The sequence below is a fragment of the Amblyomma mixtum genome, chromosome 7 (assembly GCF_055824585.1).
Source record: "Amblyomma mixtum isolate Tamu chromosome 7, ASM5582458v1, whole genome shotgun sequence".
In the NCBI taxonomy this organism is placed as follows: domain Eukaryota; kingdom Metazoa; phylum Arthropoda; class Arachnida; order Ixodida; family Ixodidae; genus Amblyomma; species Amblyomma mixtum.
The window spans coordinates 65,926,296-65,953,764 of record NC_143018.1 but is presented as its reverse complement, the minus strand read 5'-3'; the positions used below and the strand labels follow the sequence as shown (position 1 = coordinate 65,953,764).

Genomic DNA, 27,469 nt, shown 5'->3' with positions numbered 1-27,469 from the left:
TAATTAGTACTTGATTACGTCATCCAGTGGTGGCGTCACCAGTGCCACAGAGCCAGTCAAAGTGGTGCGGAAAAAGCTTTCGTCTCTACGCACTTTCGACAAAGTGCCCCCTGAGATGCCGCCGCCGCTGCCACACCGTTGCTTCCGCTATTCTACTCGGGATGGCCATTAGTTTAACCACTGCCAATTTTTTTTTCCGCATCCGCACTGAAAAGATACCTAACAATTGTAAAAGAATATTGAATTATTGACACTCTAAATTATAAAACGGATCAACAATTCAGCAAGCTACCAAATCAAATATGATGAGTGATTCGCACTTAATCATAGAGGATTCCTAAATCGCACTTCCTGACATGAAACACGAAGTGCACTGGGTGCTGTTTAGCAGGGAAGTATCGGCAAGCGAACGAAGCTCAACGGATGCGGTTTGTCCACAATCTAATATACGCAAGCTCCAACGAGTGACCAATGTTGTTCGCACAATCTGTAACAAAATAGGAGCTTTATTTGGGGTACACAATGCAGTAAGCCTTAGAAAGTGACAAAACAATAGCCAAGCAGACGTCTGAAATCGTGAAGCATACAATAACAGTCATTCACAGCAAAATACATCCAACAATCAATCGCAATAAAGTTAAATATTCACTGTCAACTCATAAACCTTATGTAAAACGTGGAATTGAGCAATTAATTAGTCAAGCTGCCACGGCGGTGGCTCAGTGGTTATGCCTTTCAGCTGCTGACCTGAGAGTTGCGGGTTCGATCCCGGCTGCCATTTCTATCACTGCCAATAAAGTTTTTAGTGCCACCCAATGCATATTCAACAAATAGAAGTAATGAAAACAAAGTGCACATTATCGACATGCAAAAAAAAGCACGAACGCAAGTAGCCCCGCTAGCGGTTATACATGTAATGAAATATACAGAACGAATAACCAAGGGCCATAGATATAAAAAAGTCAACAATGGCACCAACTTCAACGAGACAAAATATAGAAGACGCCAAAAAAACAAAAAACGGCCCAAAGCTTCATGCTCTCTACTCACAAGAAAACAAACGAACGCCCTCAAGTCACATTCATTAATTCATTTCATTCATTTATTTATACTGTCAGCCCAGACCACGGGCTTTAACAGGAGTGGATAATTGTGTATGAAAAATTGCAAGAACACAAACAATTGAAACGGGCACAAAATTCACTACATAAAGCGTTCACCACTTATACAAAAAAAATTCATACATGCATACCACTAACGTGCAAACGGGCACCTCATGCTTCAAGGAGCCTGCAGTGCAAAATCTCATGCACCATACGCCTGCGGAAGTACGGCATGTGCTCTTGCTTGAAGCAAATGGGTGCGTCCCGACTCAGGTGCTCTGCAAACTGACACATGAAGACTGCGCCGTCGATGCTGTTTTCCTGAAGCGGCACATCTCTCCTGTAACACTGCCAGCCGTCCCACTTCAAGTCATAGTGGCGGAAGTGGCTCTCCTGTTCCAAGTACTTCGCCAATCTGTCGACGATATCGGCGTGAACGTAGCGCATGCCTAGCGTGTCGTAGATGACCAGCTCAGGCTTGCGGAAATCCACCACGGCGAGACACCAGTGGGATAGGAACGCAAAATGCAGAGGCACGAGTAGAATGTCGTAATCGAAGATGTCGACGCCTCGCGTCCAGCGTCTCACGCCGCCATGTCCACAGCGAGCCAGTTTGATGAAGAAGAAAGTACAGAACGCGTAAACGCGCGGACCACCTTGCTTCTCCGACCGTTCTGCGATCATGGCCAGGTAAAAGTTCACGACATTGTCGTTAAGCAACTGGCCTTCTCTGAGCGTAGCTGCGTCACACCGCCTTAAAACCAAAGAGAAGGCCTCTACCAAGACCTCCTGGGGATCGCCCATCTTCAACGCTTCAGACACTTCTTCTTGCATGGCAGCGGTTAGTTGAGCAAACTCTGTGCCCGCGATCTTCTCCATCCTGCGGGTTTGCACAAGAGCGCTGAAGAGATGGTAGCCCTGAAAAACAGTCCGTCCCAAACGGCTGCTCCCTCCACAACTGCAGAGAGACGCAAAACACATAAATCCCGCGAACGTCACTGGGCGAGCGTCTGTCGTAAACGCAAGAACGCTGCTCGCTCTGCACGGTCGGCGTTCGTGTTACCTGGGAGCTGCAGACGGGCTATGGCTTTCCGAACACTTCACTGCGGATCTAACAGTTACTGATCGAGGCATGCGTTCACGGCTACGAGAAGGAACTACCATCCGAAGGCGCGCAACATATGTGAAACCGACACATGAAGACTGCGCCGTCGATGCTGTTTTCCTGAAGCGGCACACCTCTCCTGTAACACTGCCAGCCGTCCCAGTTCAAGTCATAGTGGCGGAAGTGGCTCTCCTCTTCCAAGTACTTCGCCAATCTGTCGACGATATCGCCGTGAACGTAGCGCATGCCTATACTCCGTTTCATACATCATGTGCAACGCGGTGAAGGCTACGGAAGTAGTCTGCAGAAAAAAATAGAGTTGTATCCCTCCGCGCTGTTTTGTGGCCGTGCGGTCTAACGCGTCGCTCCATCTTCCTCCCTTCCCGTTACGGCGAGGTTTAGGTGTCCACCGAAATATGACAGATACATTTCCTTTCCTCAAAAACCAATTTACCGACGAGCAAGGCGTATTTGTCCGCGTTTCAGATTGGTCCAAATTGTCGTCACGCCGCTGAGCTGGACGCCATTTTCTCAAAAGTAAAAGGGAGGCGGACAGAAAGAGTAAACACGGCGGCCAGCGGGGACAGCGAAAACGTGAAATGGAAAAAGACGACACACGCAAAATACAGAATCACAGATCTCGACCGATTCGCTCGCAATATCATCGCTTTTTGTCACGCTCATGACAAATGTATTACCCGCGAAGCCTGTCGGCAATGCATTTATTTTTCGCTCACCACAAGCAACGCACTATTTTCTGTCACGGATGCAGGCTGCGCAAAAAAGAGCGCTAGCTTTGACAGCGTTGCACCTGATGTATGAAACGGAGTATAGGGTGTCGTAGATGACCAGATCAGGCTTGCGGAAATCCACCACGGCGAGACACCAGTGGGATAGGAACGCAAAATGCAGAGGCACGAGTAGAATGTCGTAATCGAAGATGTCGACGCCTCGCGTCCAGCCTCTCACGCCGTCATGTCCACAGCGAGCCAGTTTGATGAAGAAGAAAGTACAGAACGCGTAAACGAGCGGACCACCTTGCTTCTCCGACCGTTCTGCGATCATGACCAGGTAAAAGTTCACGACATTGTCGTTAAGCAACTGGCCGTCTCTGAGCGTAGCTGAGTCACACCGCCTTAAAGCCAAAGAGAAGGCCTCTACAAAGATCTCCTGGGGATCGCACATCTTCAACGCTTCAGACACTTCTTGCATGGCAGCGGTTAGTTGAGCAAACTCTGTGCCCGCCAACTTCTCCATCCTGCGGGTTTGTACAAGAGCGCTGAGGAGATGGTAGCCCTGAAAAACAGTCCGTCCCAAACGGCTGCTCCCTCCACAACTGCAGAGAGACGCAGAGCACATAAAGCCCGCGAACGTCACTGGGCGAGCGTCTGTCGTAAACGCAAGAACGCTGCTCGCTCTGCACGGTCGGCGTTCGTGTTACCTGGGAGCAGCAGACGGGCTATGGCTTCCTGAACACTTCACTGCGGATCTAACAGTTACTTATCGAGGCATGCGTGCACGGCTACGAGAAGGCACTACCATCCGAAGGCGCGCAAGATGTGTGAAACTGACACATGAAGACTGCGCCGTCGATGCTGTTTTCCTGAAGCGGCACATCTCTCCTCTAACACTGCCAGCCGTCCCAGTTCAAGTCATAGTGGCGGAAGTAGCTCTCCTCTTCCAAGTATTCCGCCAATCTGTCGACGATATCGGCGTGAACGTAGCGCATGCCTAGGGTGTCGTAGATGACCAGCTCAGGCTTGCGGAAATCCACCACGGCGAGACACCAGTGGGATAGGAACGCAAAATGCAGAGGCACGAGTAGAATGTCGTAATCGAAGATGTCGACGCCTCGTGTCCAGCGTCTCACGCCGTCATGTCCACAGCGAGCCAGTTTGATGAAGAAGTACAGAACGCGTAAACGAGCGGACCACCTTGCTTCTCCGACCGTTCTGCGATCATGGCCAGGTAAAAGTTCACGACATTGTCGTTAAGCAACTGGCCGTCTCTGAGCGTAGCTGAGTCACACCGCCTTAAAACCAAAGAGAAGGCCTCTACCAAGACCTCCTGGGGATTGCCCATCTTCAAGGCTTCAGACACTTCTTCTTACATGGCAGCGATTAGTTGAGCAAACTCTGTGCCCGCGATCTTCTCCATCCTGCGGGTTTGTACAAGAGCGCAAAGGAGATGATAGCTCTGAAACACAGTCCGTCCCAAACGGCTGCTACCTCCACAACTGGGGACGCCGCGTTTGAGCGCGGAGCGATCGGACGCGTGGTGCATCGGCTCTGTCGATTTCTCGGCTGGAACCGCGGCAACCTGATGTAACGCCTATCAAACCTGTGCGACTGCAACCGTGAAGTCAGCAGGATCCTGGAGAACCCGATCACACCCAGGTACGCCGAGTTTTCGGCCATTTCGAGCAACCCTCCGCATCACCACGTAGCGGTCGAGCTAAGCCTAACGGCTCCGGCTCCTCCGCCGCTGGCTGCGGAGACGCCTACCGGCCAACCTCTCAACATGGCTCTACCTGAACAACGCGGATACGACCCCACGACTCTGTCGTGATCATCTGTCCCTGTAAGCCAGCCAGAGGACGGCCCATCCACCATTTCGGTGCAGCAAGCTGCCCTTTTCCAAGTCGTTGAGAGCCGGCGCCGCCGCCGGCAGAACGCACGAGGAGCGGCAATGCCCAAGACTCCTCTCAACAATTCAACAACGGGAGACGCTCGCGCTCCGTCTTCTACACCTCCACAGAAAACTTCTTCACCAGTCTCGAAGTGGACTCCCAAGCCAACGGTCAGGATGAACACTGACGACTACGTGGTAGTGCTGCGGCCACGCAGTACGGTCTCCCTCAAGACGGCCTTCCAGCAAGGTGAGCTCGGCACTGCCATTTCGCAACTCATCGGTAGGCAGCACATGAACACCATCACCATTTCACCAAATTGGGAACAAAATATCATCGTGTGTGGCAAGCAGAACCGAGAAGTGGTTAAAAAGCTGCTCACGGACATTCAAATCAACACCAGCAGAGGATCGCTCGCATTTCACGGCCACCTCAAGCTCACCGGTGATGTGTGTCGCGGTGTGATATCTGTTCAGAACTTAGAAACCAGTGAGTCACTAAAACATAATGTGCAGTGGCGCGGTGGTGAACTAGTTCATGTGCGCAAGCTGGGACAAATAAACGTAGCTGTGCTGACTTTCGAGGGACGCACCGTTCCGCGTTACGTCCACTATAACGCAGAACTGACTCCCATCAAGGAGTACAAAAAACAGTGCCAGTGTGCTACCGTTGCGGCACACTGGGGCACCGGGTGGACAACTGTCTCACCCCGGTCAAGGAAAGATGCGGCCTTTGTGGCCAAAACGTGGGGCCTGGTACTGAGGGGATGGCCCCCAACGTCGGCAATCATATGTGCTTAATCTGTGGGGGCCCGCACCTCACCAGCTCCCGCGAATGCACCGCCAAATTCATCAAGTTGCCGCAGCCAGGGCCCAGGACGCCACCCAAGGGAGCCAATGCCGGCGCTACACGGGGAGGGCGGCAGCAAAACAACCAGAAGACGCCACGGCGTGGCGTGATGCCTCCCCCTGGCAAGACAGCAACAGTAACGCCACCAGCCAGAGCAGCGAAGTTCCCAGCTCTCAGCGCTTCATCTGGCGGCGCCGCCTGCAACCAACCCAAGGTAGGCAGCTGGGCGAGGGTTGCCTCCTCTCCTTCCCCTCCTCCCTCATCCCCCACCAGCACCGCCGAGACGCAGGAACTCAAACGCGAGCTCGCCCTCTTGCGAGCTCAAAACGAAAAACTAGCCAGCGAGCTTAACTCCCTCAAATCCCAATTCCATACTCCGCCCGCGTCGAGCGACGAGGCAGAAAACATGACAGGGAGATCCCTCCTCCTGTGGAGAGTCGCGCCGCGGCCCTGGAGAGCCGGGTGACCGCAATTGAAACACAATTGGCTGACCTCCCCAAAATTATCCATGATACCATCACGCGTCAGGTGGAGAGTGTCATCGCACAGGTGACACAAGCCGTAACGCACATTATCCAAAAATGGATAAAAGACAATCCGCGCGTCCTTAAACGCGTAGGACCCATCAGGGACGCTAACCGCCCCTCAAAATTCAATAGAGCTATTCCCGATGAGTTTGACTTTTCGGAAGACTCCTGCACGTCTGCGCCGGGCACTAGCGGACTGGGGAGTCTTAACAACGCGACCCCACCCTCCGCCTCCGACCATGGCCCCCAACCCTAAGTCGCGAGCAAGAACAACTCAGCCGCTTACACTAACGCAGTGGACCGGCCAAGGTCTCAAGAACCACAAGAAGCGGACTCATCTCCGCCTCTATCTTGAGAACCTTGAGTTCCTCGTCGCCGTGGTTGCCCTTCAGGAACCCGGCGCCGGTGCCAAACTCACAAACTACACTACATTTCAACACAACCCGCAAACATGTATACTTGTTCACAAGCGATACACTGCGCAGGAGGTCACACTTCCCACAACACCGTCTTTCCCATACACGATGATTTCAGTGCTGCCCCTAAAGCGGTTTCACCCACCTGTATACATTCTAAATATTTACTGCCCACCGAAACTTAAGAACGTCACGTTCAATGAAATTTTCACTCAAGCTATGCAGGTGGCGGGTAGGGATCCCCTCCTAATCGTCGGCGATTTCAACGCCCCGACCAGGCTAAGGGGATACCCCCGGGAGGACAGGCGTGGGAGGAAGCTTGCGGAACTTCTTTCCACACTTGGACTCACCCTGCACACTGACCCCGCCAACCCAACACGTGTCGGCAATTCCATTCAACGAGATACTTGCCCGGACCTCACATTTCCAAGCAACATACGCCATGCCGACTGGCTGAATACAGAGGGCACTCTAGGTAGTGATCACTGTATAATCAACACAACCATTTGCATGCGTCCCCTGAAACGCCCACTAAAACAAGCTCGTATCCCTGACTGGACGACTTTCCGCACCCCTCTACCTATCGTCGACCCCCTCCAGTCGGGATACGACGCCTGGTCCAGATCGCTCACGTCTACACTCACACAACACGAAAAGCAGATACAGCTCACAGAAACACAAACAGACGTGGACAACCACCTTCTCCACCTTTGGGAGGCCCCTCGCAGCCTGACGAAGCGATGGAAGAAACTATGGTAACCAACAACATGTGTATTACGTGGACGTTGCCGACCCACACCACGGGCCGCAGTCGTACACAACACAAACACAGTTAACGGCCTCACTTTCAAAGCCTACAGCGCAACACACGCGGAGGAGATTGCCATTGCTCTGGCTCTCACTACTCCCAAGTCGAAACACATCATCACTGACTCGCGAGGGGCCTGTCGGAACTATGAGTTGGGCTGGGCTCCCCCGCTTGCCTGGCGCATATTGGAATATAGCTGCCGATGCGAAGATCCAACTGCACGCAACCTGATTTGGGCCCCCGGTCACCAGGGCCTCCATGGAAACGAACAGGCCGATCAGGCCGCCCGCGCACTTTCTCCCCGGTCTATCTCCCTGTCCTTGGACGCCTACTCACAATCAGACAATCTGGCCCTTACATTCAGACACATCACCGATTACTACAAGGAGGAGCACCGGCGCTACCCGGACCCCTGTAAGGGACTGGATCGTGCTGACGAGCGCCTCCTCATCAAAATTCTTACTAACACTCTACTGTGCCCGGCGGTTCTTAAACATTTCAACGCATCCTTTGATGGCACGTGCCAGTTCTGTGGGGAGGTGGCTGACACCTTCCACATGGTTTGGGCGTGTCAATCAAACCCATCTATCCCCCCGAACCCCAACCCCACCAGAGAGGACTGGGAGGTGGCCCTGCTCGGCTGTCAGGACCTAAAGACCCAAAAGGCCTTAGTTCACCGGACGCGGGCGGCGTTGCTTGCCAATGGGGCCCCGGAATAGGGGCTCCACCTAGTATTGTTAGGGGAAAGGGCCAATAGGGCCTACCCCAATCACCTCTCTGTAAATATTTATTGCACTATAAATGTTTTTCACCACCACCACCCTCCACAACTGCAGGGAGACGCAGAGCCCATAAAGCCCGCGAACGTCACTGGGCGAGCGTCTGTCGTAAACGCAACAACGCTGCTCGCTCTGCACGGTCGGCGTTCGTGTTACCTGGGAGCTGCAGACGGGCTATGGCTTTCCGAACACTTCACTGGGGATCTAACAGTTACTGATCGAGGCATGCGTGCACGGCTACGAGAAGGCACTACCATCCGAAGGCTCACAAGATGTGTGAACCTAGTTTTGCGTACACCTCCCAGGACCGCTCAACAACCGCTTCCTATATCGACGAAGACCACAATGCCTGCGCGTTTGCAGTTCGCGCCCCCAGGTGTATTCCGGCCTGTCTCAACGACGTCGCTTCCTCCCGGTTGGTCAAAAAGAAATATGACAACGTTCGCGCTTTCTGCCTGAGACGAAAAATTAAGCGAGTGCGAACCAATCACACTCAATTAGACTTTAAATAACGTGACGCTATCCATAAGGGGCATAAGGGATTATCGTGGTGGGGAGGGTCGAACACATGCGCTGTACAATAACCAGATGGTGGGGCTTCATTGTGATGTGCCTGGACCCTGGCCCCTCGCTAATACCCTATGACCCTAATCGTTGGCCTCACCCTATTCGAAAATTCCAGACCTCGTCTCACTTATACGCCCCACTTCTGAGAGGTATGAAGATTTTGAAGGCGTCTTGAAACCGCGCGCCTCACTCTGTGAATATACAAAGGCTGGAGAAGCGCGAAGCTTGGTCTTTGAGTGTGTGTGTGTGGGGGGGGGGTGATAAAATGAGGGTTTTTTTTTTTTGAAAAAAAAAAGTGCACAGGACATTTTTTTTTTGGAGGGGGGGGGGGGGCAGTGCATTAGAGGCTTGGCAGGAAAGGGGAGACGTGCTTCATCCTGGTGTGGTGGTGTTCATTGTTGGTCTACATAGCTTCGACCTTATCACCCCTCGGGGCCACTATCACGAACAATGAACAGCCCCCCACCCGGTGAGGGCATGGGGACAAAACCGTGCCGCCCCTTTCCTGCCTAGCCTCTGCAGCATTGTCAAGAAAAGTTGCTGGTCCAACCAGGCCGCCATCACGGCCTCGTGCAGGAGAACCTTCGTTTTGAGGCAATGAAAGGCGCACTTTTTAGCTTCAGACATGTCTCGCGCGCCGCGGTGGCTCAGTGGTTAAGGCACTCGCCTACCGAGCCGGAGTACATGGGTTCCAACCCGACCGCGGCGGCCGCGTTATGATGGAGGCGAAACGCAAGAGGCGCCCGTGTGCAGTGCGATGTCAGTGCACGTTAAAGATCCCCAGGTGGTCGAAATTATTCCGAAGACCTCCACTACGGCACCTCATTCTCTCCCTCTTCTTTCAGCCCCACCTTACTCCCTTCCCTTATGGCGCGGTTCAGGTGTCCGCCGAGATAGGTGGGACAGATACTGCGCCGTTTCCTTTCCTCAAAAACCAAGTTACCAATTTACAACATGTCTACTGGCGTAAATTAGTAATCTACAAATAAAGATACCCGCTGCGGTGGCTCAGTGGTAACGACGCTGTGAGCGCGCGGAGCCAGAGGACGTGCAACGCATCGACCCCGCAAACTTTTGGCTTGAGCCACGGAATTTCGAGTGGAACCACATCAAAAAGGCTGCGCCTGTCTTCGGGAACTTGACAGCTACCTGTGAACACCACTAGCCCACAGGTAGGACTACTTTAGGCTTTTTAGGGCTGATTTTCACTGCAAGAAAGCGGACGCCGCGTCGGCAGGCCGCTCAACACGGCAAAACTCTGCTGCGCGCGCAGCAGCGCTTCACGGCGGGCCCCAATGTAAGACCGGACCCGCTTGAAAACCAAAGCCGCTCCCGCGGCTTCATCCCGAAGATATTGTCATCATCCTCAAGCCCCGGGTGGCCGTCGCTTTCAAGGATGTTTAGCAATACGGCGGGCTGGGAGCAGCGTTCTCGGCCTACCTGTGCGCCAAGACCGCAGCATCGCTCAGCCTTCTTCAAAACCTCATCGCCTCAGGCACCCGTGAGTCGCACGTCGCGGAAAAGCTTCTGCGTGACTTTCAACTCACATCATCAAAGGGCCGGCTCCCCATGTACGGCTAGTTGAAACTCGCTGGCGTTGTGTGCCGCGGCGTCATCACCGTGGCCAAGCACGAGACCAGTGAGTCACTTCAAAACAAGATCCAGTGGCGTGCTGGAGAGCTTGTCGATATCCGCAAACTTGGTAGATGAGACGTCGCGCCGCTGAGCTTCGTTGGAAAAGAGGTGCCGCGATATGTGCATTACAACTCAGAGGTGAACATTTTGCCTGCGTACAAGAGACCCATCCCAGCCTGCGTGCAGTACGGCCCTCTGGGCCACCAGGTGGACACATGCCCCTGCCAGGTCGAAAAGTGTGGCCTGTGTGACCAAACGGTGCCGACCGTTAACGGGGTCAAGACGCCTCGTAAAAGCTCTCCGTCCTGTGCAGAGTGTGGACAAGCCCACGTTACCAACTCCCGCGACTGCAAGCGCAAGTTAAGCAAGCTCGAGGTGCCTTGTCCCAAGGCTAAAACGCCCAGAGCTCCCAGCAAACCGGCGAACTGGCAAGCCGCCAAGTCATCCAAATTTAGGTGCCAGCGCCGGAACGCCCCGTGGTGCTCACGCCACCGACCACAAAACGTCGTCACCTTTTCCCTCGTCGGTGAAGCCACCGCCCGAGAACAAGACGGTGCCCCCATCGCCACCGCCCAGCGGATGGGACTATGCAGGGACACTCGCCACTTCCCGGCACTTAAGACAAATGACGCTGCCGGCGCCCGAGTATCAGCGCCCCAGCACGGCAAACATGTGAGCAGCTGGGCTCAGATCGCCCCCTCCTCCCCCCATTTCCTCTTCTCCCCGCTCACCGAGGAATACATAAAACGGAACGACGTGCTCCGGGCACAGAATGAGCTTTTTGCTCAACAAAATTCAAAATTTCGAGCCAAATTGCCGTCCCCCGCACCGAGCCCGCAGAACTCGGACGCAATGAAGAGCGTCGCGGAGATCTCGTCTGCCCTCGTGACGGCCATCTGCGCGATAGAGGAGCGCTTAACCTCCAAATTGTGATCTATGATCGAGACTGCCAAGGACCAGATATTCACCAAGGTCACAGCTGCCATCCCCGCGGTGGTCTCAAAACTCATCTCAGACAACCCCCACGTTCTCCGTCGGACGGGGCCCATTAGGGACGTATCCCGTCCTTCAAAATTCAACCGTATGATTATTGATTCGGACAAAGAAGACAGATGCCCCGCTCCTTCCGTCACCTCTCCTTTGATGGCGGAAGTAGCTGGCTCTGGGGAAGCCATACCCTCCTCCTCCCTCCTAAAAATTTTCAGTCATGGCGAGACACCTTAATCAAAGACGTTCCGCCGCCTCCAATTCAACCATGTCAACTTCAATAACACAATGAGACTTTAGAGGCTTTAAGGACTGCACTAAGTGGGCCAATTTCCGCCGCTACATTGAAACCTTCGAGTTTCTACCAGCCGTGGTTGCCCTCCAGGAGCCAGGCCAGGGCGCCACACTTCCAAGTTACACGACGTTCGAACAGGATCCCGGGTCCTGTCTTCTCGTTCACAAAACCTACACAGCCAACTGAGTGGATCGCGACCTGCATCTCGAGTATTCCTGTGTAATGGTGACTATCCTACCACTCCGCCGCAGGGACCCGCCGTTGTATATGCTCAACGTGTACTGCTCTCCCAAACTGAAGCGAATAGACTTTTGCGGACCTTTTTAGCCGCGCGCTAAGAGTAGCGGGTGCGATCCCCTCCTGATTGTCGGCGACTTTAACGCTCCCAGTCAGCTGTGGGGATATCACAAGGAGGAGTCGCGTGGACGAAAGCTGGCGAAGCTTGTGTCCACGTTGGGCCTCACCCTCCACACGGACTCCGTCCACCCAACCCGGCTAAGAAACTCCATGACACGGGATATGTGTTCGCAATTAACTTTCACTCGCAACATACGACACGCAGACTGGCTCAACACCAAGGAGACCCTCGGTAGCGACCACTGCATCCTTAACAGTATGCTACGCCACGCCCCCTCAAGCGTCCCAGAACACATGCCCCTATCCCAGATTGGACGAAATTCATAAAAATTTTGACTCACTTGATAATACACCCATTTCCGAGCAAGGCTGACCAACATGGTCCCAACAGCTGCTGACACATATTTGCTGGCATGAAACTCATATCCAGCTCTCGGAGGTGGTTACGGACGTGGATAACCACCTTCTACACCACTGGTAAGCCCGTCGCAGCCTCGTCCGCTGTTGGTGACGCCAGAAACACAACAAAAAGCTTAAAGCTCGAATTTCCGAGCTCACCCAGAAAGCGCAGAGTACGCACCCCAACTCGCCGATTCCAGCTGTGTGCATAGGTGCAACACAGCCGCGCGACAGATCTCCAGCCGAAACACGTGGCGTCTCTTTCGAGCCCTAATCGACCCAACCCAAACCCGAAGCGAAACAAAAAACATTTGCAGCTAGGCTTGCACGCTTTCCCTGGAAACACGACTGAACTGTCACAGAAACTTCGCTACCAGAATCAGTGTACAGCCCAAGAACCCCGTAGATCTGCGTACTCTTATCCAGGCAGAGTGAACACGGAGCTGGATAAACTTTTCCAGCTCCATGATCTGCGGGCGGCTCTCGCCAAAATGAAACGGGGCACTGTGCCAGGAAGGGATAAGGTCACCGTCAAGCTTTTTACCAAACTGCCCGACTTGGCATACCACTCCCTCCTCGACTACTTCAATGCAATTTGGCGCGAGGACACCCCCCTGCCAATCGACTGGAAAACGACTCTGGTAACCTTTATTGCTAAAGCAGGCAAACCAATTCACACAGATAACCTCCGCCCCATCTCTCTCATCTCCTGTGTGGGCAAACTAATGGAGACAATGATGCAGGATTGGTTATCTGCATGTCTTGAACACAAACGTGTATTTGCGAGCAACATATTCGGATTCCGCTCAAACAGATCCTCACAAGATGTCCTCCTGCAACTCAATCAGGAAGTCCTTGACCCTCTCGAATGCCCTCATAATGATCGGGTAGTACTCGCCATGGACCTTAAAGGGGCATCTGACAATGTACCACACGGGATCATACTCACTAACCTAATCCAGACCGACTGTGACCTCAACACATTACGAACATGCCGATTTCTAACGGATCATCAAACCTACATCCGCATTCAAGATAAAGAGCATCGTCCTCACCTACTTGGCACGTGGGGAACCCCCCAAGGCGAGGTACTCTCCCCGCGGCTCTTCAGTCTGGCTATGATGCACCTGCCGGCCCAGCTGGGTGATGTCGCTGGCGTTTAGCATTCCCTGTACGCCGATGACATCACCATGTTGGCCACGCATGGCAGCATAGGGGACATTGAAACCAGCCTGCAAACAGAGGCGACGATAGTAGACTGCTACGGCCGTCGCTGTGGTCTTCAATGTTCCCCTCAAAAATCAGATTTTGTGCACCTCCGCTCCTCATAAAAGTGGACAACTCAAATATCTCTTTCTCTTTACAGTGGTCCCATACGCGAAAGTGACGAGATGCGGGTACTCGGACTCTACATCCACAAATACAGACGGCCAGACGCCACATTAGCCACACCCCGTAAGGTGGGGGACCAGGTGGGCCTCATGGTCTGCCGTGTTTCCAACAACTACGCGGGGTTACGAAGTAAGGATGCCTTGCGGCTGGCAAACGCCTCCGTAATCAGTCAAACTCTCTATTCCACTCCTTATCTCCACCCATAGAAACAAGAGGAAGATGCCCTTAAGATCATCCTTCTCAAATTATGAAGTGTACCCTTGACCTCCCCATCGCTACTTATGGCCCTTTAGGTGGTGAATGCTTTCAGGGAGCTCCGGGAGGCTCACCTAAAAGACCAGTACACCCGCTTGTTGCAAACAGAGTCGGGTCGCCGCATTCTTTCTCGACTCCATATCCGACACACCACTCCCATAGAAGACAGGTTTCACATCCCATAACTGTGGAGACGCGCCATCCATGTGCGACCTCTTCCAGCCAAAATATCACACGAAGATCATAATGGTCGGCTCCTGGCACGAGCGGAAGCCCTAGCTCGTGCCCTAGCCTCAAGTGCCCGTTGGCTCTCTAAAGTAGAACAGCCGAGCAGGGCAGCCTCTCAGCTCTCTCGGGTAGGTGAAGTTAAAGGGGGGTAGGCGGGGTTAGAGCGGCAAGCCCACACCATTTGATATGCATCCGAAGATGCGCACCCACACTGCGCGCATTCCCCGTTAAAAGCCGGATTGAGATACTGTAGTACTGCCGGGCACTGCTGTATTGGTGTACAATCGCAGGAGCCAGCGCTCCTCAATTTGGCTAGCCCTTTTGCAGGCGGGAGGGCGGGGGGGTGAAAAAGACTGCGTCGGGTTTTGTACAAGTAAGCAATTTCTTTGTAAGTAAGGGCCTGATTGGGTTCTGGTTCCTCAAGCGGCGGGGGCCGAGGCGATGCCTGGTAGCTAAGCGCGCGGGATGAGGTGTCTGCAGCCTCGTTCCCTCTAGTCCCGCATGTGCTGGGGCCCAAATGACGACACGTGTGTCCAGTCTATCCCGGTACTTAATCTGTGGAGGATTTCTGCGGCGCGTTGAGAAATGCACCCTTGTTTTAAATTTCGACAAGCTCCCCGGGAGTCAGTGATGATAGCCGTGGAGTCTGGTTATGCAGCGGCCAGTGCTATGGCGACATCAACCGCGTGTGTGGTGTATGGGGCGCGGAAAGTGAGTCTCTGGATGTATGTGTTCTGGTGGATGACCGCGGCCGTGTACCACCCGCCGTGGTGTGGGCCAGGAGCACCGTTGTAGAAGATTCCGTAACGAGACGCATAGCGTCTGTTGAGGTCCACCACACGCGCTGTGGGACGTCCCTCGTGAGTCTCTTTTGTCATGTTTTGTAGCAGGGGTCGAAATTTCAGCGCATAGCGCCAGTCCTCTAGAACTTCGGTTCGCTCCTGTGTTTGCGCATTGTAAGCAATGCGCAGGTGGTCTAGAAGGTGTTTGCCTCCGAACGATTTGCTTAGATTCGCATAGATTTGTAAGTATTGGTTGCTTAAGTGCGCCTCCTGCAACTCCGCAAACGTGTTGGTCATTTCTATAGCAATGAGCCTTTGATTGGACATCGTTGTGGGGAGGTCGAGGGCGCGCTTATCGATTTTGCGAAGGATCACCTTCAGGGTGTTCTCATCGCATTTCTGCAAGTTGAAGTAGGGTACCGTATAGCGTATTCGGCTGCTTACGAATGTATTTGCCAGCCTCAAAGAGTCTTTGCATAGTAACCGCCCCTCCCCACTTTTAGATACCCGACGGACAATACTACCCACCTGGTCTCCAATCTTTTGGAGCTTCCGCAGAGTTGTATCAATCTTTCTGTTGCAGTGAATAAAGAGTCCCAACACTCTTATCTATCTCATCGCGTTCAGGTATGGGGCCACTGTCAAGGCCGAGGGCAATTTTAGTGGCACCCTTCGGGTTGGGCCGGAGGTGTACGAATTGTGAATCGGTCGGAGAGCATTACAGGCCACAGCGACGAAAGTATCCGTCCACAATAGTCGCCGCTTGTTGCAGTTTGGCCTCGATTTGGCCGTGCTACCCTTGTGTTGCACACAGCGTGATGACGTCGGCATACAGGGCATGCCTGATGCCTGGGACATCGTTAAGCAATGGGGAAAGGTGAGCCATGGCGAGATTAAAGAGGAGGAGAGAGAGGACCGCTCCCTGCGGAGTTCATCGCGTACCCAAGGGGTACGGGCCATACTCCTGGTCTTGAATACTTTTATTGGTTTGCTGAACAGTAAGGAATCGTCGGATGCACCTAAACGTGCTGTGTCCACAGTTTGTCTGCGAGAAATCTGTGAGGACTATGTCGTGGGTTACGTTGTCGAAAGCCCCTTTCAGGTCTAAGGCGAGGACCACCTTGTCGCTACTGGGGTATTCGACTGGAGCCAAGACTTCTTTGTGGAGTTGGAGCAGGACTTCCTGCGCGGACCGATGAGGGCGGAAGCTGTGCATGGTCTCCGCAGAAGCCTGAGTTCTAGGTATTGATAGAGTCTGTCCCTGACCATGGTTTCCATCAAGTTCCCCACAAAAGAGATCAATGAAATGGGTCAGAGATTTTCGATGTTCATGGCTTTTCCAGGTTTCGGTATGCAGGTAACAAATGCGGTTTTCCACTCTATTGGGAGAGGTCTGCCCCCGTCACGTATGGCGTTGAAAAACTGTAGCAGGCTCAGGTATGCAGGACCCGGGAGATTAGCAAGGAGCTTAACCGTCACTCTGTCCCGTCCGAGCGCTGTGCCAAGTTTAATTTTTTCCAGAGCCGCTTTTAGGTCGTGCAGTTGGAACGGTCTATCCAGCTCCGCATTCTCAGAGCCTGTAGATGAGTATGCCGGCCCGCGGGAGTCCTGAACGCTACAGAAATATTTGTCTCTGAGCGCTATAGCCAATTTGCTAGTGTCCCCTTGGAAGGCGCGAACAGCCGTGTTTCAGCGTTTCGTTGCGTGTTTGGTTCGGATCAATCAATGGGCGGAAATGGCGCCATGTGCTCCGATTCGACATCTGTCGACCTGCAGTATTGCAGCGGTGCACCCAGTTTGAGTCAGCGAAATGGACCGCATACTCGGCTGCCTTTTGGGTGAGTACCGCTATACGAATTTGAGTTGGCGGTTATGCATCTGCCAGCGCCATTGGCAGATGAGGCTGTGCCGGGCCTCCCAGAGGTGTAGGAGGTAGTTGTCCACCACCGGCATTGCTTCTGAGAGCTGAACCTGTTGTTGAACCTTACGAAGCCAGCCCACCAGGCTTTGAGACCAGGATTCATAGCCCTGTTGAGCTATAGGTTCAGAGTTGATGTACTCCGAGCGAAAGCATGCCCAGTCTGGGAGTGTAGCTTTCGGGTGAGGGCATGTAAGAGGTTTCGTGCGGTGCTGTGATGAGGATGCAGTGGTCGATACCAAGGGTTTTCTAGGTGTTGTGCCACTCCGCATATCTTGTATTTTTGGTAAATGTAAGATCCGGGCATGTATCCCGTGTTACTGAGCTGCCTATCCTGGTGGGGAGAATAGGATCCGTGTAAAGGGTTAGGCCCAACGTGTCGATAAGCTCCTCCAGCTTTCGTCCACGTTTCTCCTTCTTACGGTAGCCTCGGAGGGGATTGGATGCACTGAAATCCCTAACTATGATAAGGGGTTCCTTTCCTGCCAGCTTGCGGGCTTTGCTGCCTATGTCAGTGTACGTCACATTAGGAAGTTTAGGCGAACTGTATATGTTGCGCCGCCGCGGTGGCTCAGCGCTTATGGTGCTCGGCTGCTGACCCAAAAGACGCGGGTTCGATCCCGGTCGCGGCGGCTAGAATTTATTTGGAGGAGAAATTCTAGAGGCCCGTGTACTGTGCGATGTCAGCGCACGTTAAAGTACCCCAGGTGGTCGAAATTTCCGGAGCCTTCCACTACGGCGTCTCTCATACGCTTACGCTTTGGGACGTTAAACCCCATAAACCAAACCTGTATATGTTGAGTACGTGTAGTGAGGAGTCCTGTTTTCTAAGCGGATAGACGGTCACCATAACGTACGAATAGGCCGTATCGCAGTCCAACTCAACCGTGGCAGCTGTGAAATTTTTGTTGACGCAGAGTGCGGTCTGCGCATCCCCCTGATAGATCTTATGATGGTTAGTGTGGCGCTCTGTCCCTGCTCCTGAAGGGCTACCACTGCGGTCATTTCTGGGAGTGTTGTTAAGTGTAACCGAAGGGCGGCCCGCTTAGTGCATGCGCGGAAGCCCCTACAGTTCCACTGAAGAATTGCGGTTGAGGCCAAATTTTTGTCCGAGTGCCGGCGTTTACTATTGTCGCCCGTCATGGTGTCCACTTAAATTTTGCGCAGCACCCTGGAAGAGAGGGGAGAGCCGTCAGGGTTCGCCCCACAGACCACTGCCTTGTGTGAGACCTCTCTCTCTCTCCATATATGTCCTCGTCCTCCGAGGGGCTTTATAATCTGGCAATTTTGCTATCCGCGCGATTGGTTGAGAGGCTTTTAACAGAACCCGAATTGCGGGTCTTGCTGAGTGGTTTTGTCCTGTCTACTACGGTTTCAAAAGCGGCTATGAATTGTGCCTCTAGGGCGCTGAAACGAGCCGTGATCTCGGCTGCCAAGCGCTCAACCTCGCTTCTATAGTGCCCTGATCTGGAGTGGAGCCGCTTGCTCCGAAGGGATGGTTGCTCCCGTCCCAGCCGTCAGATAGGGGGGGAACGGATTTTGCCTGGCGTTGTTCACTCAAAGCCAGTTTCCGGGTTAATAGTTCGACTTGTTTGCGTGAGGCCGTGATTTCAAGTTGCTCCGTTACTTGGGATGGCGCTTTAATTGGGGGTGGGGAATGAGAGAGGGAGGCTACCCTGGCCGCACCGCTCACCTGTCGCCCTTGCTGCACTCGGTCTGCCCAGGACTGCTGGTCCCCTAGAAGAGCGCTTTCTTCGGCACAATTCTAATCTAATCAGCCCAATTTGGGTACCCGCTAATGCTGGCAGCTCTGGAAAAGAACGGGCCGACCGACTCGCCCGAGGATTAACAATCTCTGGGCGGCCGGCCCCACGAATCCAGACGCCTTCGCTGAAGCCCCCCAAACTTTTGTTGACATCACCAATTTTCATAGAGAGGCGAGACGCCGTTGCCCGCCTCCCGACCCCGACCTCGACCAAGCGCAAGCAGCTCTGCTCCGCAGATTGCAGACGCACTCAATTCTCAGCCACTCCTAGCTGTCACTAATCACCAACAGGAAATATGACCCTACACATATGCCCAAATTGCCCTGCTTTCGTCCTGCTTTTAGCTGTCTTTTTTCGCTCTTTTATTGCATTTTATTTTCATTCTGCATTTTATTCCTAATGCCATCAACTTCTCTGTCGCTGTTCACAGGACGCCTAGCGGAAAAAGAAGAGAAGCTGCAGAGTGCAATAGACCAAGTCGAGCAGAACGTGAGGGACAGTGGCCTGCCGTGCCCGGCAGGAAAGTCACAATGCGTAGAAGGGCACGTGAAAGTACGACTCTCAGATCCAACTGAATCAAGCCGGTACAGGAGAAAACAGAAATCGAAGACATCGGGATGTGGCTACAAAACACGGGACAGTGCAGCAAAACCATCGGCTCCCTGAAGAACACAATGGAGAAAGTGGCCTGAGTGATACGAAGAATCAGCAGCAAAAGGGAGGGATTGAGGGAGGTGGCCACCCCCAAACTAATAGACAGCCTAAACACGAGCAGAGCGACGTACAGCCTCCCGTACCACGAGTTCAACAAACAGGAGCTCACACAAATCAACGCAGTCCTTAGCAAGCCGTACAAAACGGCGCTTTGTACGGAACAAAACGCATAAAAAGCAGGAAATTCGGAGGCAACCCTAGAGTGGTCTACATGTATGCAGCCAAGTACAGATACAAGCGCAAGACGGTTACCATAGCAGCGGACGAAGACAGGAGGGGGTGGGGGGTGAAATAGCAAGCGCAATGATAGCCAGCCAAAGCATATAAGCCGCCATCGCCCTAGCAATCGCGGGCGGAAACGCGACAAGATTTAATTATAGTCACAGACTACACAGACAAACAAGCTTGAATGGACTACATGTGAGGCAGAATATACAAGGCAGCAACGCGCATGCTGCAAAAGGCACCAAGAACCACAACCATCGGCAAACACGTAATCGTATGGGTTCCGGGAGACGAGGGAATGAGAGGCAATTTGGTAGCGGACGATTCAGCTCTGGGATACGTCCCCTGAGCATTCTGCACCACAGGCACCTTCGACCATGTCATTTACACGTACTCAGACATCCTAGTTCGTTAGAGGGGCCAATGTAAGCGATACTCAGCGCTGCACAAAAAGCTAACCAAACAAGAGGCGGTAGGTTGGAGAAGGCTGCAGAATGGCACCTGTCCGCACTTGCATGAGCTCCACAAGATGTACCCTGTACAATGCACCGACGGTAGTCCGTGGTGCAAGGACAAACCGACACGTATACACATAACATGAACGTCCCCAGGGTGGAAATTTGGGCAAGTCGGTATTGATCCATAACATAAGAGTAGCGCAAAACCAGGACGACGGACACAAGGGAAGAGAACACACACCAACAACATGATAGATGCTCTACCCTTGTGTCTGTCGTCTTGGTTTTGCGCTACTCTTATGTTATGAACGTCCCGTAAGCAAATTAGATCCTAAAATAGACAATTCGACTGTGACGCAGTGGGAGCACGACCTGCACCGAGTGAGCCTCTACACGTAACGTAACCTCTTAATGAACAGCACTATTCCATACAGGCAATAACACAAACATTAAAAAAAAAACAAGCGCAATCAACCTCAGAATGCGAGTATATGTTTGCGGTGGCGCCAAGTAAATCGAGCTCACAGGGCGCCAACGCATTGTCCCATTTCGGCTGTCATTCACGAGCGAAGCGATATTTCTGGCCGCGCATCTACCTCGCAGCAAGAAAAAGCCAGCACATATATAGCTCGCAAGGAAACGCTTACCATGACTGGTTTCTCACCGATTACCTTTCCCACGAGTTAAGAACAACATAACGGCATCATTCGTCGACAGCCCGACGGTCACCGCTGCTTACGAGTTAAAATACTGCTTACAAACGAGGATAGGAAGCTTGTCGCTGCGCGTATAATCTGTTCTAAGCGCACAGCTCTTCTTATAGGGGTTTAGGAGCCAACTCAATAAAACATCAACGTTTCGACCTACCATGAGTGGACGATCAAGTTTGATTTCCTGTTTGTTATATCCCCAGAGCACGCTATTCTTCATGATATATGCGTTTCTTTTTGCTTCCTAAATTATTTCCTCCCTTTGGTCTAGCATGCAGTCTCTGTCATCATTTATCGAGGTAGTCAACTATAGGTAACTCTAAGTTTTGTAGCGTGATCGTACCGCGCTCCTCATTATAAACCATTTCACTACCGATTTTTCAGCGCTAAATCTGTGCTTTAGAGGCTATAAGCCTCTTTCCCGCAAATATCTGCCATGTCTTAAAGGCCTCTCACGCCGTATGCATCAAGAATCCCCTCACTCCTATCTTTCGCTCAATCTCCCTGTGTAGCGCATAAATAGGTATGGCGATAAAGGACATTCTTGCCTAAGATCGTTTTTAACTGCAACTCTTTTGCACCCATCATTTTCTGCCAGTTCATAGCTACGTTGTCCTGGTAAATTTCGATTGCTAATCATAATGTTTCACAGTCCACAACCTCTTTTTCAAACTTTGTCATAACAGGGCGTCGTTTACATTGTCGTAAGCCCCTTTGATGTCTAAATACATCATTCACAGAGGTCGTTCATCGCTTGCAGCAATTACCTGCAAAAAAGTTGTCGTCTAATCTGCGTCTTTGTCTGAATCCATTCTGAATTTCTCTCTATACCGCCGCCTCTTCATTTCAACCTTGTTGTTGATCCTTGATGGCTTTCATTGCAATTCGATACATTGCCGATGTCTTCGTTAGAGGCCTATAGGACTTAATGCGGTCTGTTTCACCTTGGCTTTTGTGTATAAGGCTCATTTTACTCTCTCATCAGCTGGCTTATTTTTTTTTTAGTTCAGAGTACGCCACTTAAATCAGCATACAAAGTCATTCCTGTTTATTTACCACTGAATGGAATTTGTCTGAGTAGTACTGCGTCCAAACCGGTTGCTACATTCGAAGGGACGCTTTTCTACGCTTTTCCCCGATCTAACTGATCTATGTCTCACCACAAACCTCCGCTTTGTAGCAGCCTGCATCAAGCTACGTTGGCGCTATCAAACGCTTTAAAAGCTTCTTCTAATTGTTCGCAAATACATTGCATGGACGCTTCATTTTCCAATAGGTCACCACCATCCTTCTGTATATATGGCGACGCGTTTCCTTCTAATTGGTACTAAGTGCCTTTAGGTGGTTCCAGATCTTTCTAGGTGCCTGCTTATCTCTTCGTCGAATATCTGCCGTCCACTTATCTGTTATAGGCTTAATCATTTCATGGACCATATTTTTGGCATGGTTTTCTGTACTCGTCTCATTTCTCTTGAATTTCAGGCAAGGGTCTATTTTCTTGTTCTTCTTTCTGGTGTGCCCTGGAAGCTGCTTGGCTGCTTGATATAGCCTATTTAATATCGACATCCCACCAGCATTGGAGTCTCTTTTTGCCTCTCCTCCGCTTTTTCTTAAATACCTTACCTACAACCCTCTCAATCAGCTTTATAACTTCATCATACGTCCATGATCTACTCGGGACCTTATGAATAGACTTTTCTACCGCTCCTGATATGGTCTTCAAATAAAGGTCATTCATAGAATTCTGTGCTTCATGTTATGCTTTCATGGACCAGCTTCATCCTTTCTTCTATACCGAACCATTAGGATTAACGTCTTATAATCTCTCACAGTACTACTTAATCCTTCCTCGTCTATTTTCATTACATTCAGCCTTTCATGCAAATCCCCCGTCATTATGCAGTATTTAATGCTGGAGTGGGAGGCGCCCGATTCCCAAGTGATTACGCCATCACATTTCACTTCCCTATTTACTTTAATAAGTTTATTCTGCTCACACGTGCTAAACATCTTTTTTCCAGTACCGTCTATTTGGCTTTCTTGCTGTAAGGACGTGTTCGGGAGCGGCTCCTGGAGACCGGAAAATTTTCCGTTTTGAACGGGGACTTCGAACGTAGGGAGCGAATTCGCAGCAACAAATGGTTGAGTTTTTTGTTGCTTTTTTTCCAAGTTTAGTGCAGTCAGATACTAGATTATCAGTGGAATTGAAGGAGATTTTGTTCTTTCGTTGCCGCGTTTTCTCGGCCGGCTTTCTGTTGCAAGGCCTGGCTTTTCATGAATTAGGACTTTCGACGTTAGGCACCAATTATCTCTCTGATGGTTAAATGTTTTTTTTTTCTTAAGAGCTCGGTGTGTGCGGCTGTGCAAAAGTTCACCCACGTGTTCACTCTTGGTAAACACGCGGCGGTTTTTGTTTGCCTCTCTTGTATCCCTCTGGGTTAAGCTCTGTGTGAACGTAGACTCTGTCCTCCTGCATGCACTAAAAGCAGGGAAAATGATTAAAGTGAAGTATGAAGAGTGTGGTGGAGATCTGGAGGTCGGGAGCCAGGCAGACAAGAGATGCGATGAGGCCGGATACGTCTGCAGACACTGCGACATGGCGAGGAAGATGAAAGTGATAATGAGCCAGCATACGAACGTGTGCAAGCATGTCAGTCAATTAGAGAAAAAGCTGCAGGCTGAAAGAAAAGATATAGCAGCCGTAGAACAAAGGCTGAAAAAAAAGTTGAAGTTGAGATGGCCGGGTTCATCATTTTCGTTCAAAATGGCGGACGTGCAAAGAAGGATCACGAACTGTTGACCCATGAGAAGCTGGAATCCGATGGTAGAGGCTCCGACAAAGCGTGGTGAAAAACTATGCAGCTACAGCCATGAACGTATGCCGAGACAAGGGCGAAGGTGAACAAAATAATGAAGCGAACGAAGAGCACTTGCAAAGGAATGACTTAGGGAAACGAGGTCAGAAGACCGGAGCCGACAGTTTGACAGCGGTGGGGGACTCGAATACACGCAGATGCGAATAAGCGATAAAGGAAAGACTGACGAACAGTACATCTGTAAAAGTCACAGCACTGTCGGGAGGGACTGCGGAGTCGGAGGGCGAAATCTTGTCGTGCTAGCTGGAGGCTTGAAAGACGTTCTTAGGGGTATAAGAGGAGTGGTGTCAAAGCGCAAAGCAGGGGGAGTGGAAGACCTGTGATCAATGATCCCGCAGGTGTGGATTGCGGTGTGCACACTACCAGAGGTCCGCTACCGGGGCATCTGTGCGCAAGATGCAGTGTTCGCTGCAAACTGAGATATCCTAAAGCTGCGACATGAAATGCAGTTTGAGGTAGTGGAAATCAACGAGCGAGCGGCGACGGCGGCAGCTGCTATGCGGCTGTGAACAGAATTTGATCGCAGCTATCTGTCCTACCACCAGCTCGGTACCCTTCCGCGATCCTTAAAAAAGATTCATTTTTCCATTCCTTTATCCCAGGGCTTGTTGTTTACGATAGCAACAAGTGTTTGTCCGCTTTTCTTAGACTGGCGCCAGAGATCTGCCGTACAGAAGGCAGCTGGGCGCGGCGGTGTACGGCAGTGGAGGCAATGCTGCCACCGGACGGCACCGTCGGACTGAACTCTGCGTTGTAAACAACTAAGATGTTTTCAAATACAGCTTCGCTCTGCCGGTCACCTCGTCACTTCGTTTGTTGCACCCGAGTGGCCGTTGGCTGCCGTAACCGAGTGCCGTGGCGAGCAGTGGGACAACGGCAAACCGCGATTAAGCATAACCGTAGTTAGACTGCCCGTGTGACACGAATATGAAACAGTGCTAGAAGTGGTTATAGCTCAGCATGGACGGGAACCAACTGGAAAAGGCAAAAAATTTAGAAACAGATAAGAAAATAAAATACCCGAAAGATAAATGTTGATATAATAAATATTCTGTGCAGGCAGTATATGTACGCTGCGTACCGCTGGTTTGCCTCACAGAACGACCAAACTGGAGAAAACAAACGATACTGAAGGAAGATTGTGTTGATCCTTCGTTCAACAAAGCGCGGGATGGAGCGGAGCAACCGAGCATAGCAGGACGGCCGGCCGACTTTCCGGGGATGTCGTCACTTCCTGCAGTTCTCCCCTGTTGCCGTTCACCCACCCGGGGGTACCGGAAGCGACTAGTCCGGGTCGGCGGCATGTAATTGACAACCGATCTCGGCTCTTTTCATAAACAGTATCGAGAAAAAAGTGAAACATAATTTATATGGTCCCTTCTTCCCAATCAGCTTCCCTTTAAGAAAAGTAGAAAAGGGGACAAAAAAGAAAATAATCATTTTCGAGAACGTTCTGCACATGATCCAAGCCTTCGAAAACACTTATCCGCTAACTATTCATTTTGAGCGTGAAATTTGTGACCTTGCTTTTACCCCATTTCATGATTGAAGACGCGTTTAATGAAAATAGACGGTGCTATTTATATTTTTCTGCAAAATAATTCTGTCTTTAAACGCGATGTCCACTGCCACAACTCGTTAATGAAGGTGCCCTTAATGTTTAAAAAAAAACATTTCTTTTTTCCAGCTAAGAACAGGAAGTGCACAACCTCCTTGAAAAGATTCACACGAAGCAATATATCCCCCAGAGTCTTTGTTCTGTGGCCCACGACAAGTGCAAGAAGACAGTGCGTTGCGCCCAGCGCTCAATGCGGTTCAATGAAGCGCCTGCTCGCTGTCCCCAAAAATACACAAAATGAGGGTCAACTTTCATTTCTCGGGCACGTGCGTGTAGCCCTTCGAGAGACCGCACGCCCTTGCCATTTCACTCTTCGCCCAGTTTTTACGCAGCCGTGCCACGGACCTATATAAAGAGACCATGATGAGTGTATTTGCCGTAGCACTTTTCACGCTCTTTGGGAACGCGCACAGGCCGCTTCAGAGCCACTACTACTTGCTCTTATACTGGTCATCGTGGGGTATTAGCATCCGGCTCACGTCTCCGAATTCTCTCCTCACTGTGCGTAGAATGATGAGGCGCTTCCCGCGAAACCAGGGGCTCGTGACTCCCTTACCCGCATAGAAGAAAGGCTCGATATTGTTGTGTGTAATCTAGTATATTCTGCTTGTAGTCAACGGCAGATGCGCTTGTAAGCGGGGTGCATGTGTGACATATATTTGGTTGGAGCTCTTTTAACTCGGCCTCGCCTATTTCTAATTTCCACTTGATTGGAAGTGGCATGCTCGGAACAGACCAATGTCAAGTGTGTGAAAAAGGGGCCCTGATTTTTAACTGCACTTAATACGAATGAATATTCTGTTCAGGAGCGTAAATTGCTGGGCTAGTTGTTTCTTGTCCTGCGTCTGTGTTCCGCTGGTTCCACCCTGACAACAATATTCTGTTCATTTCGCTTTTGGACAATCGAGAGTCACTTCTACTATAGTCGAGGGTTCGACAAAAGTTCGCCTGGTCCCACATTAATGAAGAATAAATGTAACAGTGACTGACCAAGTCAAAGTAAAGTGACGTTTCGGAGCCCGTACGGCTTCCGAAACGTCATATTTGCTTTCACTTGGTCAGTAACTGTTATAATTTTTCTTTACTTTACTGTACGTGTGGTGACGGCTGGTCGGGGCCTTCGGCTCGCGCGAAGCTCAGACCCACGCTGGTTGGTGGCCTTTACACACCGTAGTAACCACAACACGGACCGAGTGAAACCCTGCGCCAATGCTGCTGCTCCGCTGCACAAGAAAGACAAGTGCAGCCTGCAGTTACAGCGTTCGTTTTCGCTTATTACTCGTTAGCGGCATCGACCTATGTGGCCGCACTGAGATAGCGGAGTGGCTAGCAGTATGGCCGATAGTTGACAATGAATTTGGTCAAGTTGTCGGATTCGCCTTGAGCCCATCTTGGTCTGTGGAACCGCCTCGCTTCCATTCGCAGCTCGAGGGATACATGAGTTGGTAACACTTCGTGAGGGTTCTTCTGATTATCGTATACCTTGTATTCTTTAACATTACGGCTACGCACGTCCTCATTCGTGGCCCGCAACAAGTGTCAGCCTCGGAGGGTTTGAGATAGTAGCTTGAGAAAACCCTAACAAACGTGCTATTTGTACAGACATTCCCGCATTATCTCGCAAAGGGCATATTTGAAGAGGTTTGTAACAATGCTCGCTGCATTATTGAAGCCTGTCTGATCGTTTCGCGGACTTCTAACAAAAGGTCGTTTGAGAAAATTACATGCGAAGCTCTTGCACTTATCGGAGGCATTTACCCAGGTGATGGACAAGGTGCCTGCAAAAGCCATCGCCAGTGGACATAAACGGCCTCGTTGAAAGTCTCAGGATAATAAACTCAATCACTGCGAGCTTTGTGTTTAATTACGGCGTCGTTCAGCGTTCACAAAGTACTGTTCGCCCGCTGCTACAATATGCGCCCTGCATCGTGTCGCCTCGAGTGGCAGCCTGAAGGTTGTGCCTCTCTCCACGTTCAACAGATGGAGCCACAGCGCCTTCAAAATGGCGGAAACCAAATTTGTTTCTTGTTCTGGTCTATAAAACTTTACAGTCGTTTTCATGGTTCATTTA

The 27,469-nt window shown here is 51.4% G+C and overlaps 1 protein-coding gene and 1 pseudogene across 4 annotated transcripts; one reads left to right on the top strand and one right to left on the bottom strand.

Annotated features, from left to right (window-relative positions):
* Positions 1–1,274: 1,274 nt before the first annotated feature.
* LOC149336357 (sentrin-specific protease 1 pseudogene) lies at positions 1,275–1,982 on the bottom strand (annotated as a pseudogene).
* Positions 1,983–3,042: 1,060 nt separating this feature from the next.
* Positions 3,043–27,469, top strand: LOC149336356 (uncharacterized). Of its 4 annotated transcripts, none has more exons than XM_089552846.1 (2): positions 3,043–5,086; positions 19,228–27,469. In XM_089552846.1, the coding sequence occupies exons 1-2, from the start codon at positions 4,897–4,899 to the stop codon at positions 19,461–19,463; spliced, it is 426 nt and encodes a 141-aa protein (XP_089408972.1). In that variant the 5' UTR covers positions 3,043–4,896; the 3' UTR covers positions 19,464–27,469. The 4 variants fall into 4 exon arrangements, with proteins under 4 accessions (XP_089408972.1, XP_089408974.1, XP_089408976.1 ...); XM_089552848.1 differs by having other exon boundaries at positions 3,043–5,900; XM_089552850.1 differs by lacking the exon at positions 19,228–27,469 and adding an exon at positions 13,823–18,925.

Excerpts from the sequence above, each read along its gene's own strand:
- LOC149336356 (XM_089552846.1), top strand. The coding sequence starts at position 4,897 with ATGCCCAAGACTCCTCTCAACAATTCAACAACGGGAGACGCTCGCGCT. Across the intron at positions 5,087-19,227 it reads CAAGACGGCCTTCCAGCAAG|GACGCCTAGCGGAAAAAGAA; the intron begins GTGAGCTCGGCA and ends CGCTGTTCACAG.